This window comes from Pseudopodoces humilis, chromosome 14 (genome assembly GCF_049639895.1).
Source record: "Pseudopodoces humilis isolate 2021_Gansu_Grassland_sample_001 chromosome 14, ASM4963989v1, whole genome shotgun sequence".
Classification (NCBI taxonomy): Eukaryota; Metazoa; Chordata; class Aves; order Passeriformes; family Paridae; genus Pseudopodoces; species Pseudopodoces humilis.
In genome coordinates, this window is record NC_142213.1 from 13,237,823 (window position 1) to 13,258,026 (window position 20,204).

The 20,204-nt window shown below is 38.8% G+C and overlaps 1 protein-coding gene across 1 annotated transcript in view; it reads right to left on the reverse strand.

Moving 5' to 3' along the window:
- The window catches only part of LONP2 (lon peptidase 2, peroxisomal), a 37,818-nt gene that overhangs the window by 10,821 nt on the left and 6,793 nt on the right, over positions 1 to 20,204 (reverse strand). The window contains exons 8-11 of the mRNA XM_014255539.2: positions 14,806 to 14,947; positions 8,860 to 9,010; positions 8,203 to 8,329; positions 7,034 to 7,167 (exon numbers count right to left, since the gene is read on the reverse strand). Coding sequence (XP_014111014.1) covers positions 7,034 to 7,167; positions 8,203 to 8,329; positions 8,860 to 9,010; positions 14,806 to 14,947 — 554 coding nt within the window. The remainder of the gene's footprint in view (positions 1 to 7,033; positions 7,168 to 8,202; positions 8,330 to 8,859; positions 9,011 to 14,805; positions 14,948 to 20,204) is intronic.

Genomic DNA, 20,204 nt, shown 5'->3' on the forward strand with positions numbered 1-20,204 from the left:
AAAGTCTCACACCCAACCTGCAGAGGAGCTGTTTGCACAACTGAGCTCAAGAACTTGCACATCCCTGGCAGGATCTGACACTGCACGGTTACCAAGGGACTGGGAGCAGAGGGACAATGCAAGCAGGGAATCATTTCCCCACAGAATCTGATCCAGGCGCAAGAGACATAGCAGCATTTCTCAAGAGCCCTAAGCAATGTTTTAGTGAAACATCTATCAGAGAAATGAAGAATGCTTGGACAATCCAGCTGTTCCTGAGGCTCTGTGGCACTCTTGGGGCAGTGCCTCCCTGCCCTGGGGCTGCCCTCCTTCACACAGAGTGAAGACTTTTCTTCCCACCCCAAACCCCAGACTAACACACTTCTGAAGTCTGTATTACATAGTAATGTACTGAGCTTCAAGACTCCTGCACCATATTTTGAAACCAAATATGGGTTGTTTACTTTCTTTGAATTCTAATTTTAGCTTGAAAAGGAGCTTTCTGGTTCTTCCCCTGTGCATCAATGCATGCACAGTAACTGAAGATCCAAGAGTTCAAACAAGTTCAGAAAAACACAAATAATTGATCTAATCTATTCACTATAAAGTGAAGATGTGGTCAGTGATGCAAAAGCAATTCTCAGAATGGATGAATGAGGATGACTCCTTTCACAAGATACAAACTATCCTGTTATTAATCCTGATACATAAAGGTCTTTTAACTGATAATTTTGTGACAGTACAATTCTCACTAATGCCTCAATAGAGTATCAAGAAAAATATTCTACATCATTATTAACATGACAGCAGCAACTCAGCTTTCATTCAGGACTCCAGTGTAATAGTTCTTATCCAACAGCCACTAATCTTTCCATTGTACAACTCACTGCTCCATGGCTAAATCCCATTCCTTTACTGCAAGCACTGCCTTAGTCAGATGTCTCCTGTTGTTCCAGTAAGTCTCTCTGCTTCTGTTAAACTACTATTTTCGTACATAATAAATTCAAAGACATAAATACTGGGAAGTCTAGGAAACTTGACCCTGCATGCTATTCTTGCAATCCAGACTGCAATTTCAACACCATTTGATAATCTGAGGTGTGATTCATATTTCAAAACAAAATTGAGTTTAAAACCAGCTGCTTTTGTTCTATACCGAGATTTTACTGCCTAACATACACAAATATATTTATTTCACCTAGCTCTGTATAAAGAGCTGTATGAAGAGACAAACTCCTCATAAACAAATCAGGGAATTTGAGGCCACCTGACCCATTGAAAAAATCAGAAACTCTTTTCTTTGAGTTTATCTGATCTAATGAGTAGATCCCATTTTATAATCTCTAACAATAACAAACTCCAGACTTCTTCTAAAAATGTTAACCTAAATTCTGGCACTATTTAATTTTCTACAAAAGCATACAGTGATGACCCAAAATGTAATTACAAACGTTTTCTTCGAAGGAAAGAGCCATCTTCATTTATCATCTTTAAACAAGTGCTGACTATGAGGAATCTATAAAGACACAAGTAATTAAGATTTCCACTAACAATGACAAATGCATGTTCTCTACCTACCCCAGACTAACAGCCATAAACCATAGTACAAGCTATATGACATTTATCTAAAACAAGACACTTAAATTCAAGTTTCCAGAAACAGAACTTCATGTTAGGACAGCAGCTTAATCATCTTACAGTTTGAGATAAGTTGACAAAATAAGCTAAAAGGTCAAAAAGTGCCCTTAGCAGAGCTCCAAACTGCACTAGAGGAACCACCTGCTGCTCTGCTATTACATGTCTGCTTACACAAAAGCAGCGTGGTATTGAGTTGTTTGAACATTTAAAAATTGTAATACTAAAAATAAAAAACAACACCTAGACCTGCCCAAGTAACCAAAAATAAGTTCAAAAAACAACCAACCAAAAAAAGATTACGTTTGTAAAATTTTCCAAGCAGAATCTGCAGCTACTCAAAGATCACAATGCTCTTCAGGAATCTGTCTTTGCAAGTTCCCAAAATAAAACCAAGTCTCACATGTAAATAATGGATTTGTAAGAAAATGGACTCCTAAGAAAACATACTGACAGTAAACTATTAAATATAATTAAAGATTTAATCTTAATAGACATTTCATGGCACAAAAGTTTAAAAAAATGACTGCTACCTTCTACAAATGTAATGGAAATGAGAGAATACAAAAGTCTAAGACTTCCTCAACATGTAGCAATTTCTCATCTCCTCATAAAACAGATTTATATTAAGCACTAGCAACACAAGTCTTAAACCCAAACATTTCTAGCCATACTTACTGACCAAGATAGAAAAATAGAAGTCTAACATTTTTAAGCAGTTTTTACCATAACACATTCTGATTTGCTGAATTGCTACAAAGAGATATAAAAAAAAAGCATCAGCCTGATGGACAAGGTTTTAAGTCTATGGGCAATTAAAGGGAAAAAAACATTCTTTCTTTCTCTGACTTAGCAGCAGATGCTTCAGCATACAACAGACAGACTCAAAATTCTTTTAGCCTCTCCAAACTAAAAAAAAAACCCCAAAACTGCATTTAGGTAGAAAAGGATGGGATTGCTTTTGCTGACATCAGTTCACATTCAAAGCTAGCCATAACACAAAACTGCACTCTAAAAGCAACATGCCACTGTCAAACTTAAATCTTATGCACCCAACTTTTACGAAGTGTTTCTTTAGGAAGGGAACAATTTCCTGAGATCTTAATCCTGTTTACACTTACTAATATACTTAAACTTAATGCTACTTTTAGCACATTTCTCCCCACAGCATCAGAAAAGTTTACCTTCCACATGACACTGACATTCCATCATTTGTGACCTACAATAACAATGTGTACTTGAAGCACTTGAATGTGAGGTGTTCATGCAGGAATATTTAGATAAATTAACATGGAAAAAATAACACTTTAAAAATTAATTTGCATTCAAGCCAAACTTTTCAGAACATTTATGCTTTTTTGACCTCCTACAGAGAAGTCATTCCAAGCAATTTTCAGAAATTTCAGAAAAAGGCCCACACTGCAGCCTTCAGAGCTGGGAAGCTCTCTAAGGTCAGCAGAGATGAGCTCAGACCCAAGCACCTGCAGTCACACCACCCTGTGACTGATGCTCAGCACATTTCATGCATCAGTTCACACTGACCACTTTGGTTGCACTTGCATTTAATTTAAACCCAAGTGTTTCATCCACAAGGAGCAGAACAAACTGCTCTGTATTGCTGTGTTATGGAAATATTTAAGTATGTTCAAAACCTTGGTCTCAGCATAAATACAATCCCCATTTCATCACTTTCAGTTATGAAATATTACCTGCCCTAAATCTCCCTTCAGGTCTGAATTAGACAAATTGTTTTTCACTCTGGATTTCAACTGCTGTATCATGATATGAAGCCTTAGTGCACAGCTGCTGCACTGTATTCTCAAGGCAGTTGCACTAAAATAGGAAGGAGAGTTTCACATATTTTTGTGACTCCTAGAATTTCTTGTAGTGTCAAAAGACTCAAAGAGTGTCTCATAAATCTTAGAGTGTTTCAGTGAAATATCAGATAGCATTGCTGTACACAGGGATGACTCCCCAGAGAGCTCTGAAAAATGCTGAAGTTCTCTGTGCAACTCAACAACTGACACAAACCAACACTCCTGCACTCACCAACTTTTCCAGAAAGCTCAGGAGTCAGAGGAGCAAGGAGGGTACTAAAAGCTGCCTGTGCATTTCTGAGAAGTGCTGAACCCAGCCTGAGAGAGTGTCTCCAGCCCTTCTAGGAGCCTCCCTTCCCAGAGCCCACTGCCAAACACTGGCAAAAGCCTCATCTTTACAAAGCCTTGAAAACAGGTGCTCTCCCTGGAGTGAATAATCTGATTTAATCAGTGTAATGGTGGAAAGCCTGTGATTCTACCACCTAGTGTCCTTAACTCATACTACAACCCACCAGCCAGAGGCTGTCAGCTGAATAAACACAACAGGTACCACGGTAGGATTTGGCTGTGCTCTGGATCAGGCACAAATAATGTCTTAGCAAGCAAGGCAAGCCTGCAGCCTGCCCTCTCCTAGTCACAACTCAAGGCATATCAATGCACTCACTGCACAGCCTCAGTCTCACATCAGCAACACACAAATGCGGGAAGCTAAAACTACTTGTTTTTATAGAGATAAAGAAAAAAAAATCAAGAAATAATTAAAACTATTAAGGGATGACAACTTGATTAACTAATCTTCCAGAGTCATTCATTATATGAAATAAAAATTCATCATGATGCACAACTGCACAAATGTCCACTAATCAACAGAAGAAAAAATGCCAAAGAAATCAATTTAGGCTGCAAATCCTATTAGTTGCATCAACTTGCAAGTAGCTGGAGATATTTACAAGCTTTGTTTTGAACATTTAGTTGTTTCCAACAGACAGAATGAAAATAAAAATATTTTTTAAAAGGCTCCTACTCGCATACATTCCCAGCAAATGACACTGTAAAAACAGACCAGAGTGTAAGCACAGTATTAGTACAAAATAAAACCCACTTTGCAGATGACATCATTCTGTACAAGTCTTTATAACAGCAAAGTTTCACTGCAGAGACACCTGTCCCTCAGACTCCCTTTTATTAATACAGCTTTTTCTTATGGACAGTTTTCACTTCAGAAGTACAAAGGCAACTCTTCACAGCTCATTTATTTCTTAACTCCAAACTGGGTCAACCAAAAAAGCCAGCATTTTGCCCACTTTTGAAGCACTTGGGATGTTATTTTCACTTAGCTTTGGTACGTTGCAAGTCCAGAACTAATTTTAACAGTGTATAATTTTAACAGTGTAAATACTTCAGCTGCAAGCACAGCGCTAATTTTAACATGGTAAATAACTCTCTCACTGAATTGAGATGTCTAATACAGCTCTTTTTTGTACCTGCCTCAATAATAAAGTGTTTCTTCTCACAGTACCATGAGTTGTGCTCTGAACCTACCTCTTGTCTAGTTTACCAGAATGCTTGAAGAGCAGAATGACATCTCTTTTTATCCAGCAATTTCATTAGACCTCTGAAACACATTTTAAACAAAGCTAACAACTTTGAAAATATGACTTGTCCAAGTTACCATCCAAAAGGTGCAGCAGCCAGGACACTTGACACTGCCTGGCCCTGGTAAGCTGGGCCAGCACAGCCCAAAGGCTCAGCAGTCACACTGATGAAGAGAGCACAGAAGCATCAACAAGCCAGTGTTTGATTTCACAAAGACCATCAGAGCACAGAAAACAGAGAACACACACATAATATAAAAGGAAAGCATTGATAAATATGCCTTAAAACCGCTGCCTTTTAATGTAGATGGAATGATTTGATTTGCAGGATTGTTCACAGAACAGTCACCACTACTGAAAGCCCACTGCCTTTAAGCCAAATGTTCAGAGAAAACCAAGGTGAGCCTGCTTAAGCAAACACTGCCAAATTCAACCTTCTGATACTACAGTTTTCACAGATATTATGGTGATCTTAGAAAACTCAGCAAGGTAAAAGAAGATTTAATTTTCAGAAGGGAAATACTGAACTAGGGAAAAAAGGCAAGGTAGAGCTGAAAGACTGTTAAGAAACAAGATTCTCAAAGACATATTATGTAAGTTTTTACTGTGGGTAAAACTTCAAGCACCCTTCTAATTATTACCACTGCTTGTAAAAATATCCCTTACATTTCCTCCCCTGGGATTTACTCTCTGAAAGGGGTGGGCACTGTTGAAACTTGTTTGCTGCCTGGTTTTAAAGGAACAGACAATGAATCCCTTCATTTGTCCTCCTCCAATCCAGACCAGACCTATTCCTAAAGGTTTTTTCCACATCAACTACATTGTGGAATATTTCAGAACATCAAACCAACAGGGCCCTGTTTGGTATTTTAAGTCTGTAACCTGGAGGAAAAGCAAGCAGCCATTCTGCAGTTTTCAGATTCCAGGATCCTCTGACACCCAGTTGCTCTCTGACAGACTGGCAGAATTTGTCACCTGAACTCATTTCAGTCCTCAAAAAACAAACTAACGGAACACACAACACCCTGCTGAATAGATTTTGTTAGACTAAGGGTTATCCACATTTTAGAAGTTCAATCTGAAGTTTGCAGTTTGTCCTTTCACATTCCTAATCTACCTGACACTGAGGGCTCCTGCAGACATCCAGTGCTGCAATGAGCACTGCAGAGCTCCAACAGGAAATTGCTGAATAGAGCAACACCATCCATCAGCATCTGGCTGGAATAAAAGCCAGGGCCATCTACAGCCTCCATCATATCTTTCACCAAATACAGTGTGGATGTTCATTTTTGTTAAAGAGAACACTCATGGGGGGATGAAAAAGGATGAAAAAGGGACCTGTTGTGTGCTGCACGTGAACTGGATCATGCACTTGACTTCATCCTTCTCCTATTTCCAGACTAGAAAGAGACCTACCTTTACTGGTGAAGCAGTTACCTGGGTAATTTTGCTGCTCAAGAGTTTTGTGTTTAGCTTTCTTTCAGTCTGTTTGATGACTGGGAATGATAGAACACTGTCTGTACACACGGGAAACAAGACCAGACTGAGGCTGAGAAGTTACCAAAGCTCCAAGAGACTCTGAATAAGCCTGGTCTTAAAAGGCACATAAGAATCAGAGCCCTTCAAGCAGTACAACAAAATAACCAGATTGAGTTCTGAGCTACTAGGAACTACAGCAACACTTAGTTTTTTATTAAAGAGAAGAAGTGAAGGATTTGCATTAAAAACCTTAGGAAGACATACACAAATCATAACTGCATCACTAAGACATGAAACAGATGCACTGAACTTCTCAATTACCAACTCAGCAGGCTGAAATTACTCAACTTATATCCTAAGTCATAATTCAGCACTAAAACTGTACATAATAATGTCAACACTATCTGCAATGCTTTTGAACGCAGAGTCCTTAAAGAAGAATAAAACAGGAGAAAATGTCACTAAATTAGCTTGCAAGTGAATACATGAGAAATTTCCTTTTTAACAAAACATGCCAAAGATGCTCACCTTCTCCTTCCCCCACCTCAGCACGATCTGGCTTTGCTTCTTTGTGCTGCCCTTCTGCCACTTTCACAGCCACTGCTCTGCAAATGGCTCCCAGCTTCCGATCCAGAGCCCGCACTCCCGCCTCCCTCGTGTACCTGTGAGAGACAACAGCTGTGCTGGGCTGTGCTCTGCAAGACAGAGTCCCTTTCAACAGAAACCCACTCCTTACTGAACACACAGCCAAGTAAAATAGGATGGGAAAGGTACCAAAACCTTGGACTACTCTAATACACAGGAAAAAATATTTTGTTTTAATCAAAATAATTGTCACTGCTGATAAAACTGTAGACAAATTACTGAGTGGGAAGACATGACTAACACCTTTGTGAAATGCTAAGCAATGTCCAACAGCACTGAGTTCTTCTTGGATGCTTAAAAATTAAAAGGAAGAACTATTTTAAAACTTAAAATATATAGCTCACTGGAAGTTGAGAAACTGGCTGTAAAAGAATATTTTGTTTTGGTCTGTGAACTACAAAGAAGCACCAGGCAGTAACATTACACAAAACAGTCAAAACACTGGTCATAAAATACTTCAATTCATTGAATGCCAATACACTTTTTCCATTGGAAATGAGGTAGTTTCAAGTTCAAAAGATGTTCTGATCAATACATTTGCTGTCATGTCTAACAAAAGCCCCAGTTCTAATGAATAGAAGCTATTTGAAAAACCCCATATTTTAATTTTTAAACCTAATTCCAAATCTAGACAAATGTACCCATCAAGTCACAAGGAAAAAAAGAAGGGTAATTTCCATTTTTTGTATGAAAATGATAGCAATACAACTTGTCTCTTTAAACTGCATGCTATCTGCTGCTAAGGCCATGGCTTCACATAGTGCAGCAGCCACACCAGCCTCAGGTGTTCCTGTTTATTCACAGGGCCTTGGCAATTGTGTCAGCACAAGGGATGGTGAGCCACACCTGGAGAGCAAGAGCAAAAAATTCTCTACAAAAAGGATGTTCTCTAGAGAAAACAAGAACTAAGGAAAGAGCAATTTCATAAACCACCAACTGCTGAACTGCTGAAGCTATTAAGGACAATACATATTAAAATGTTTTTCTATTACCACTTTATAAACATATTTATAAAAGAAGTTACTTAAACTGAAAGCAATGAACAGATTTACCTGGTAATTATGCCCAAAGTGGTTACTTGGGGAATCTGTATTTGCTGTGGAGTCAGACCATGTAGTTCAAGCTGTTTAGGAATCAAGTGCCTATGTGCAATTTCAATTTTTTCTTCTTGTGTGTATCCTTCAAATAAAAAAAAAATAGTATGCAATTTGTTCATGATCTTTTTGCTTAGACACTACAATACAATCAAATCTCTTATATTTTACAATTCTACCTGATTGAAATTAACAAAAAACCTCCCCCAGCTATAATTTATAAGGCTGTTAAGGTATGATCCTTTGTGGCTATTCATAACTTCATGTGAACAAAAACAGAATTTTGGTGTTTCAAAGAACCCTTTCTCCAACAGAATCTTAAAAAGATGCATCAGCCAACAGACCATTAGAATACAAACAAATCAGCGAAGGAAAATATCATTACAAAATGTATCCATGTATCACCACAGACCTGGAACTGAATTTTCCTGAGTGCAATGCTAAATACCATTCTGGTGACAGAGGCCACAGCAGAGGCATCCTGCCTTGTCCCTTTTAAGGACTCCAGATTCCTGGCAGTCTTTCCTTAACGAGCTGCCTTTCATTTCAACAAAAACACCCCAAACTTGCTTAAGGACCTGCAATAGCCATGTAATGAAGGGACTGCAGTGTTACCTGGCACCTGGATAACCTCCATTCTGTCCAGCAGGGCGGGTGGGATTGTAGCTGTAGTGTTGGCTGTAGCTATGAAAAGCACTTGGGACAGGTCAAAGGCTACGTTTAGGTAGTGATCGGTGAAACTGTGATTTTGTTCTGGATCCAAGACCTTAATAAGAGTGAACACAAAAGTGATGCAATTGTGTGATCAGAAGTAAATAAAATATACACATTTTTATTATATTCCATTTGGATCTGTCAAATCTGAGTTCACAGTAATAAAATATGTTATGGATGTCACTAGATCCTGGCCTTGTCTGGACTACTCGTCACATCACATGTACAAGAAGTCACTTCTCCATGAGTTGTTCCTGCCCTTTTCTAGAGGTGCTGCAGCATTTCTCCAGCCATCAAGCACCTGCCCTAAGCTGCATCTCCATGACCTTTCACACACAGTAGAGTGGCCCTTCAAGGACTCACAGCAACCTTGGAAAAGCAGCCCATGTGGCCCCACAGAACAAGGAGAGCTCTCCCAGGAAATCCCTGACTCCAACCCTCACCTGCTGCTTGCAGCTCTTCTTACTCAAAGCTTACATCATACTCTCACACCAGCCCATGAGATCTCTCTTGTGAGACCAAGGGGAAGAACACAATCCCAGCTTACTGTCTACTGTCACTAAATCACCTGCCTCACTCATTCTGCTTTGTCCAGCCTTTATTACTAACGGAGGAGTACAAGTTCTTATTGTCCATGACATCCCAGGCACACTTTGACCCTTGGCAAGCCCTGGCCTTCCCAACACAATCATTTTTCTTTTTGTCCCAAAATAACAGAGACAAAATTGAACAAGCACTGCAGAACAAAAACACACAGTCTGACCAACCTCAAAAATTAACTGAACAAGTAGAACTAGGGCTGTAATAATATGTTGTCTTCCTATAACTTTTATAGTACTACTTATGTGTGCTAATGCAACATTTGCCTAGATTTAAGATTAGGTGATAAAAAATACATATGTGGAACATGAGGGTACTGAGATGCTGTTTTGTAGATTTTTTAACAGTGGCACAAATGGGAAGTTCATTGTACACATCAATTTACTCCTGGCTTCTGTATCACCTGTGAACCACCTTTGCTTCACAGCCCCTTGAAGCACAGCCACACTCTTCCTTCCCAAATGATGAATGATCAGTGCTACACCAACACAAATAATTCTCATGCCACAAATAATAGGACCCATGCATCTCCCGAGAAACAGCACACCACTGTCAAAATAATTTATCTGCCTACACCCAAATGAATGCACACAACCTGAATTATAGCCAAGAACAGTGTTGATAATTAAAAAACAACTGAATTTGAGGACTTCTTTGATAGTTATAAAAGAAACAATTCTAAGTTTCTATTACTCTTAAATTCTCCTCAGACTTTGAAAAGTGGAAAAATCTTTTGAAAATATTTATGATCAGAACAAACTAGAAAAATCCTACTACAGAATGCCAGAAACACAGCTGACTTTCCTAAAAAACAGAATAAATTCAGATTTTATTTTCAAGTACTCCACAGATTTAAAAGCAGTTACACATTTCCATTAAAAGTGAAATCTTAAAACATACTGAAGCACATGCTTCAATTCTGAACCCAGGGCTGGAACTCAGTGAATGCCATTGTGCACTGGCTCTAAGCTATTCAAAAGCTTTTCTTTCCCTCTTCAGCAGGCAGCTGCTGTCATTTACTCCCTTCTTTACCAACAAAAGCAAAGGCCTTGAAGTATCCTGACAAGCCAATGTGCCTTACCTCAGCCAGGCCCCCAGGCCAGTCCTAAACTATAGGGAAACACAACAACTGGCAGGGAATGCAAGCACAGCAGCTACAAACTGTCCTCAAAACAAGCAGGTCTATACCAAATATTAGCCTCCCACTCAAAGTCTAGTCTTGCACATTATTCTAAACTGTTTGAAACAGCTAATCCTAATTCAATTTACTCCTTTTTTTTATACTGGTAACAGTATTTCCATAGAATTCCAGTCTATCAGCTGAAGTGTTTGCAAGTAATTCCAAAGCTACTGAATAACAATGTATTCTGACAGACCAAATTGGCATTTTGACACATTTATTTGCATGTTTCTTTCTCCTTCTAGTCTGCAACTAGAAATCCTTAAGAACCCTGCTAAGTGCCAAGCTGGTGATTAGAATGTTATTTACAAAGATGCAAAAATACTGATGCTCTAGTCACATACAAAAAATACTATCCAATAAAGAGAAAGGAAACTATAATCCAAATCAGCTCAGATTATATCTAAAAATGTGAATTATCTGAGATCTTTTACAAGGGCAGGACATCCTCCAGACTCAATTCTTTGTCATGGTAACTGTTTTTTAGAATAAGATACAAACCAATGTCCTGCCTGTGTATTTCAAACAGATTTTCCAAAGCAAATAGAACTGTTCTTCAGTTAGGTATCTGTGCTCAAGTTCAAGCTCAAAAGTATTCCAAGATATTCAACTAATACAGAAATATGAAGTACAAAAAGAACATTCAGTGCACAAAATATCTTGGCTAATTTATGACAGATAGCTCACATGCATACAAAGGCTTCTCTGTAACAGCTTTTTACTACCACAAAATCCAGAATAAATTCCATGAACATTTAATTGCCTGGCTATGCTCCTGGTCTAATTTCCCTGCATACAAATAGTCACTATCAGGCACTTGGATCCATTTCTGTTTTCTTCTGTTTTTAACAGAGGTCATCTAAATTTAGACTAAAATATTCCTTTGTTAATGAACAGTAACTGGAAATAGGAAGATATTCTCTTTTCTGAAGCAACAGCTCTGCAGAAGCATTAGAATTAAGCACGTATCTAGCAATTAGAAAGTACCAAGCTTTGCCCCCAAGCTCACAGGGATGGCAATTTTCTTCCTGAACATGCCCTGTTGTGGACAGCAAGAATTTAACACACCTACACATTAAGGAATAAAGGATGTGCCTTTCATACCTAATGATGGCACTTACCAGACAAGCAACAGTCTTACCAAAAGCAAATGCAGCCACTAGGTGACCACTGACTACTGTTTGTTCTCCAGCAGAACAGCCACCTCTGCTCACTCCAGATGGACTTTCCAACAACATAAACCATGAGAAGCAGATGAAAATGAAGCTATTATGTCCAGCCATGAGCTGTCCTTTAGAAGAGGTAAAGCACCTGCTTCAGGATGTTTAGCCAGCAGTAGAGAGATATAGAGAGCTCACAGGGGAGCAGCCCAGCCATGGTTAATAGGGCAATTACTTTTCCAGATTCAACTAATGGGCAATTAGCAGGGCTTACATAAACCCTGCAGCCCAGGCAGGCAGTGGGATGTGAACCTTATGAGCCCCAGCTGGAAAAATCCATGGCAGAAGCAGAGCTGAGTATCACTGAGAATGTGGTTTTAAAAGACGGAAAACAGAAACATCTCAACGCAGCAACGATGTACCCAGAATTCAAACACAACTAATTAAACAAGTATTAATTAAATTCATTTGCCCTCACAAATGACATAATAGAAAAATACAATTGTTCTCTACTACAGGACTGGGAATTTTATAAAACTCAAAAATACAGAGAAAATTATAAAACCCAGCAAAGGTTGAATAAAATTACCAATATGAATATACAGATCTACATTCATGACTGGAACACTCCTTCCAAGAAATCTCAAATCATTGTGTCTGCATAGCAAACAACAACCAGCTAAATAGAAAAATTTGATTTTCAGGTATTTTTATCCATGCATTGACTAGAATTAGGACAGCCTAGTTCAAGTATCTAAAAGACAAATGACAGGAGAGGTATCAGCAAACTCAGAAACAGAGAGCATTACATTTTCAGCGAAGTGTAAATAAAATCCCCCAGAGGAATAGTACAAGGAATAATGTATTTATTACACTCCCCTGCTTGTTGTCTTTGCACTTTGAGGCCCTTCATGCACCCCAGAAATATGTACTATACACTTGAGAAATGCACAGGTAAAGGACCATAACTGTCATTTTTAAAAGCTAAAGAAGTGAAGCCATGCTATTTTCTAGCACATTTAAATTACTACTAGTTCATGTTAACATGCAAAGATCAAAACAGAGCTCTCAAACCACAGCCTGTTCATACACTGATTTTCAAAGAACTTGTTGGCCTTGTCAAAACAGTAATTTTCCACTATCTAGCAGGAAGAAAATAATGACATTTGTAGAAAGTCAATTGACACTTCATTTGCAGAATGTCATACAGCATCCAGATGAGCTCATGACACCTTAATTTAAGTAGCATATTTTTCATATTTAAATCACTGCATTAAGCACTGTCAGTCAAGAGTCATTAGAACGACTCTGTAGGCAAATACTATCAGAACCACTTTCACCTCCACCTACCAAAGCTACCACAACTCTGACAACTGAGATGTTTCTAGGATTATGCCCTAAGTCACTTCTGTGAAAGTGAGCCAGGCTAGCTCAAAAAATGTGGGTATTTTTTACTAATGCCTCTCCTTTTGAGCAAAACAGGTACAGAACCATGCCAGAAGCAGTGCAGCTACAACAGTGGGAGCATGGCAGTCCCTAGGGCCAGAGAGAACATAAAAGAGAAGGCGGAATGTAAAACTACAGCAGTACAAGGAATCTCTAAGCATGCACAGCACTAAAACCATCACGTGCATTGTGCTGCATCTGCCCTGGCAGCCTCAACACTTCAGGCCGGCCCAGCCCTGCTGTGCCATCCCCTCCCTCACTGCCCCTTTGCCATCCGTGCTGGTACAGAAAGATGGACCCAGCCATCTGCCCAGGGAAGAGCAATGCTTTGTCTCTTCCCCACATCTGAGGATGTGCGCCCTCTCTCCAGCAAACTGCTAGAATAAAAGCACTGGATATGCACAAATCAGTGGAAGAAGGAATTGGACTGGGATATCATGTCACACTCCAGGAAAATGGAAATTGAGAAGGTTCTGACAACTCCTTACTGCTCTCTGCTATATGACACATGAAGCTTGCAAGGCACTGGTCTCAATTCATCTTCTTCATGATCACTCCAGTTTTGGCCTCCTGAAAGCCCAACTAACCTAATTAATAACATCTCAACACTTGATGGGATTTACAAATTATTCCAACAGTATCTCATTCACCAAAGTCCTCAATTGTATCTCCAGGATGTTATTTGTGTTTTTAAGCAAATCAACTTAGACAACTCTAAAACCTTTTTGATTAAATAACTGTATTATGTGCTTCAAAACTAAATTCATTCACATCTTAGCCTGAGTATCAGAAGTTCAGAAAAAATGCACTCATGGAAAACCTGACTAATGGAAAGCTAACACTCATCATACCATAATCAGCCAAATACTCATCACACCATAATCAGTCAAGGAGTGGGAATCTGTGACTTACATGAAAAACCTAAGTTCAGACAGTTAATTACAACACTAATGAAAGGAATTCTCCTAACAGAACATACAGCTAGTCCGTATTATGCACTGGGTAAACTGCTTAGCTCCAATACAAGCTGGTACCATCAAGAGCTTCAAAAATATATTAAAGTGGTTCCAAGAAAGAAAGGGAAAACTTGAAGCAGTCTAGTTACTGTCTAGATCCTCTACAGTTAACATTTGATCATTAAAAATCCATGTCCTGAAGTCCCCCAAATAAGTGATGTTTAGGGCTTGAACACTATTTAAATACAGAAAACACCACAAAATCTATCCTTGTGCTCAAGTACAGCTCACTGAGATTTATATGTTACTTAGCCACTATGTAACAGCATCTGCATGGTGCCTGAGGAATTGACAGAAACCCACCCATGTCAGAACTCAGCAGCCGGTATTTGAATAACAGATCCAGCACTGTCAGGCCTTCTTTCGTCCAACAAATCTTCTGAGTCCAGTTTAATTCTTTTAAAATCCAAATGAAAAACAATGCTTGCAGTTTAACACCTCTTACCTCAAGCAAGGCTGCTGCAGGATCCCCCTGCAAGCTCTTTGCCAGTTTATCCACCTCATCCAAGAGGAAAACAGGATTGTTCACCCCTACAGTCTTCAGGCCATTGATGATCCTGCCAGGCATGCTGCCCACATAGGTGCGCCTGGAAGGGGATGGGGAAAGAGGGCAGTGACACTGGGAACAGGAGGAGCAACATAAAAACATCACAAATAAAACTCCAGGCAAAATAGAAGAACAAGGAGCACTGCAACAATTCTCGGGTTTTTTTGCAAAAATTTGTGGAATACTTGATAAAAACATGGAATATACTACTGAGCTAATACAAGCAATTATAGCAGCAGATGAAAATTTGAGTTCCATGGTGAACTAGTTGGTCTGCAAAGATGATCATTTACATTAAAGTGTATCCAGAATTTACAGCTTGTGGATATTTTAACATGTTCTAGTGACCATCATCCTTGTACTGTAAGAATAAGCAGAAGCAGATTTGGGAACTTCATTAATAAAAGCATTTTCATAATTACAGTGCTGGGATTTTGTCATCATAACAGAGTTCACACAGCATGTTACAAAAGAGCAAAATTCCAGTTATGCTGAACTGTCAATGTCCCCATGACAGCATGCTTTAATAAACACCCACCAAAAATAACCGTATTTACTGTCATTTCAATATGAAATGAAAAGCTGAACACTGCAATGAAACAAAAAATGACAAGTTTGAATTTATTCAGCAAATCAGTAAAACCGTTTTTCCACAACACACACAGAGCACAACTACATTTTACAGATGTATATAACCCTTGTTTGCTGCATTTATCCCACTCTCTTCTGCTTGTGCCATAACTACTCAAAATACTATAATTAAGAGCATAAAATTCTAGGAAGAAAGAGATACATTAAGTGCTGAATTACAGTATCTAGCTCATGACCCTCACAAAGCAGACAAGCAGAACAGGCCTGCTTTGCCATATGATCTGGTTTACCACTGTCCAAAACAAACATGATGACATTTACAAAGATGAAACCAAAAACACCACGGGACTAATTTAAAAAATGACTAGACATGACTTTAAATATATAAAAAATACCCAAAAAACAACCAAAGCAGAACCCAAACCACACAGCAATGGTGTCAGTTCCATGTATCATTTTACCACTGAGGAAATAAATTGCAGTAAATGTATTTAATTCTAGATCTGAGAAAAAAATTAAAAGGTTTTAAGACCTTCTAAACAGCCAGCAATGCAAGAGAAATTCAGTTTGCCTGTTACCACCTTCCTGAGGCAGCTGCTAAAGACTGAATCAGCCAGCGGGCAACAGTTCCTCACTTCAGTGCTTTTGTGTAGTCTTAATCTGCAGCAAGGGAGCGGATTGCTCTCACAGAGGGCTGCACTGTGGAACATTCATTACAGATCAGGACTCTGCATGGGGAGCTATTACACAGCCAACCTGCCTCCTCCTCCTCCATCTGCACACCCACAGCCTTGCCAAGACAAGGAAAGCATTCTATGAAATGCAATCAGAAAATGAGGAGACTGAATCAGAGCTGGAGTTCACAGAAGTGAATCACTTACCAGTGTAAACATATTTATCAGTGTAGCAATTTAGGCATTTCTTGTTTTGGGGGAGATTTAGGTTTTTTTCAGTTATGGGTTTGGGTTTTTTTTCTTTTTGTGGTTTTGGGTTTTGTTTGGTGGTGGTAGTTTTGATCTTCTCTGGGTTGTTTTTACCACAAGGTGCTCACTGCACTAGAGAGTAATTTTACATGCTTCAGAGACAATGCAGCCCAGTTTCAGTATTTTGCTTATGCTACTAATAGGGTAACATAATTAGGTAAACATCAAACATTCCTTGTTCTTGCTTGCTATATTATTCTCAAGTGCATGCTTAAAAACATTACACTTTTTAAAAGCATGTTTGTTGTTAAAGAAAGTTTTACTTGGTCCTTTTGAATCCTACAAAGATTTGAGCTATCCATGTTCCATTGAGTTTTAAGAGAGGCTGGTTCATAAACTAAATTAAGGCAAGCAGATGCAACAGTCTAAACCTGTAGCACCTCTTTATTTATTAGAGATGGACCAATACCTATTTTATTATACTAATAATCAAATACTTGAGATTTCCAAAGTTATCAGGGAACACATCTTGACAAAAGAATCCTTGGTAAGACAGGCCCTGCAGGTATTTATATATAAAACCAGACAGAATATATTAAAATTACAAGCAGGTATGGCCATTTATCTGTCTGACTGTTAACCTTTGCCTTGTAAGATGTGAAACTAACTGTTTCACATCTACTGTTTAGGAATACTATCACTGAATGTGATGTTGATTTCATTATTTTTGCTAGGGTTGAAAAGAGTTAAAACAATATTCTACATTGCTTTGCTCATTTTTTGATGCAGTTCCTTTCCCTGCATTAAACCCAGAGGACAGTCAGTTCTCCCCACCCGAAACAGGAAGCACAGAGCAAGTTTCCTATTTATCTCACTTGTGTAGCAATACTTAAATAACTCAACCCCTAGAGCTCCAGGCAGAGAAGGTCTGCAACTTAGTAATCTTTTTATGTAGTTTTAGATCAGTGAAAAAGTACCTTTAAACAAAACACTACAGTTGTACAGTATGTTATAAGGCACTATGCATCCTAGAGAATGCAAGAAAAACAGCTGGGAAATCCAGCCTTCTTGGTTCAGCCAAGGTAAACTGGGAAAGCCTAGGAAAAAGAGCCCGTAAAGCAGTGGTAGAATTATTGAAAGAAAGAAAGAGGACTCACTTCACAGTGATCTCAAGACAAACAGTTTTAAATCTTTTTAACTGCAGGGGTAGAAAAGGATAACAAAGTTAACACCACTGTTCCTGAACATCCTTGCACAAGGTCACAGCCTTTTTTTTTACCTTTTTTTCACAAGGCCAGAGGTTGTGTCCACTCACAAATCTATCTCTGCTTTGCATTTGTCTAACAAAGCTCATTCCTCTCATGGGTGAAGCTGTCTGCAGTTTGTTTTTTTCTGGTGCAACAAGGCCTGTGCAGGGAAGTTCTGCCAGCACAGCTGTCCTGGTGAGGAATCCCACAGCCCCTCAAACAGGTGCACCTAAACAAGTCTTCTTTAGCAAAGGCCTAAGCCAGAATTGAACTGTTCAAGCTTTCGAAACTGCAAAACAGTGGAATATAGGAAGGAGTGCTTCACATGAAGGTGAAAAAGAAGAGCTTCACACTTACCTCAACAGCACCGCTATAAATAAATGGCACAATTACATCTTTCCTTTTCGGAAATAGAAAAACACTACAGAGATGATTATACATGTGCTGTGTGATACAAAATATCAATACTGAGCAGATTTTAAAAGCGATGAGCTTCTTGGAAAAAGTTGTAAGTCATCCTTCAAAGTGGTTTGTGGGGTTTTTTCGGTTTTTTTAATACAAGTATAAACAAATGTAAACCGGTATACTTTAACATATCATACAGATGAGTTGTAAATGCAGACAACAGCTGAAGGATATCTGATCAAGGAGTTCTGGTTTTGTACCAAGAGGATGATTTTGTTTTGGGAATGCAGAACAATACTTGCTACCCTACACTCAATCAGTGAAGGATTCCCAAGCTCCAGGTGCAGGCACATGATCCCCAGTGAAATGGCCAAACCTGGGCAGTTCCAATTGTCACATTTGCACATCAGGTGGGACAGCACAGTTACTGAAACACCAAGCCCTGCCCTGCTGCTCTCCAAGAGCTCTGCTGAATCTCTAGTCTGCACCTTTCACCGAAGTGGCCCAAGTGAATGCTATTTCAGGCACTGTTTGCTTGCAAGTCAAGCTGAAACAGTTCCTTTTGAATGTTCAAGTACATTTGGTACATTCTTTTACATGTTCAGCACATCAGTAGGCACATACAGTACTGTTCTCCTGCAATGTTAATGGAATCCTTAACTCAAGCCCCAAAGCCTAATAAGGAGCTTTTAGAAGAAAACCAGTATTTTCTAAGGTGTAATATTAGGAAATTAGCTTGCTCAACTCAGAAAACAACAGTCTGTGTCTTCACTTCTAGACCACCTCCCTCTGACTGCCACCAGATGCACAACATGGATTCATCTGACTGGGAATAACTTGAAGGATTTATTCACACAAAAGGACATTACAGACCTCTACAAAAAAGTTGTAGTTCTAATCTGATTAAATCTTATTCTGAGAAGGAGGAAAACAAGCCAAAGTAGAAATTAAGATCCATATGCAACAGGTGGGTTTAATTTTAGCTACAAGAAACTGGAAAAAGCAGTTGGCTACGACGGACTCCTAGTACCAACTGCTCTAAAGTTCACTTTTAAACTATACACTTACTTGTTGAACAGTAACCACACAATATTCTTGCCAATTCTAGATTACATTCTCCTTTGCTGGTGAAAAATAAACTCTCTTAGCAAATATTTCCCATTGCCTAATTTCATACACTTTTTAATATGAAATTTATAATGGTTGGCCTCTAACATGAATTCATAACTTAATAATGCTCTCAAAAATGTGTGACAGCCACAAACACCTGAACTAAAAAGCTTTATGAGGCTCTCTCATATCACTCCCCTGTCTTTACTCTTTACAAGGTTCAAGCACAAGATAGGAAGTTTGACTTTTGTTTATAATGTCAAGTTCAAGATGTGGTTTCCCTGTTACAAAAGATTCGAGTCCTGCTCTGCTCTGGAAAAGTTTCTTTCCATAATGCTGAGTATTCCACAGCCTCTAGCGGCTTCAATTCGAATAGCACATGTTGAGTCACATTTGAAGTTGTTTTTAGGACACTCTACTTTAGGTGTATTCTACTGAGAGTAGCTGAATAGCACTGTGAAAAATTAACTCCTAGATGGCATCAAAAATATAACTGATAGCTTTAATTCACAGTATTCACCTACTGTTGTAAGGAGAATTTTTATTCAACACATGACTTAAAAGAAAACGTGACTAAAATTCATTATTCCAGATTTCCTACAGTGCATGCCATAAGCATAAAGTATGTGTAATGGAAACAAAAATGCTGCACTGATGCTTGGCAGTTACCTATCTCTATTGTCCGTTTATTATGCTTCCAGTTACAAGGATTCAGGAATGGACTAATACAAACTTAAAAGACTAAGCAGAAGATACATAACGAACCCAACATCTAAACAGTCCTAAGGAATGTAATCCAAAAAATCTCCTTTGAAACCTGCCAGCTTAGGTGTTCTTGCATATATCTCCTTTTGAAAAAGGAAAACAGGGCATTGCTATCCTCTAGCCACTTTCATGTATCACTCCAGTTTTCTCCTTGTCTTTTAGCAGTAAACAAGGTTATGAAGGAATGCATTGTTACCATAGGTTATACTGGATAATTAAATCTTTACATCCCTCCTAAAAAGCAGAAAAACCAAGA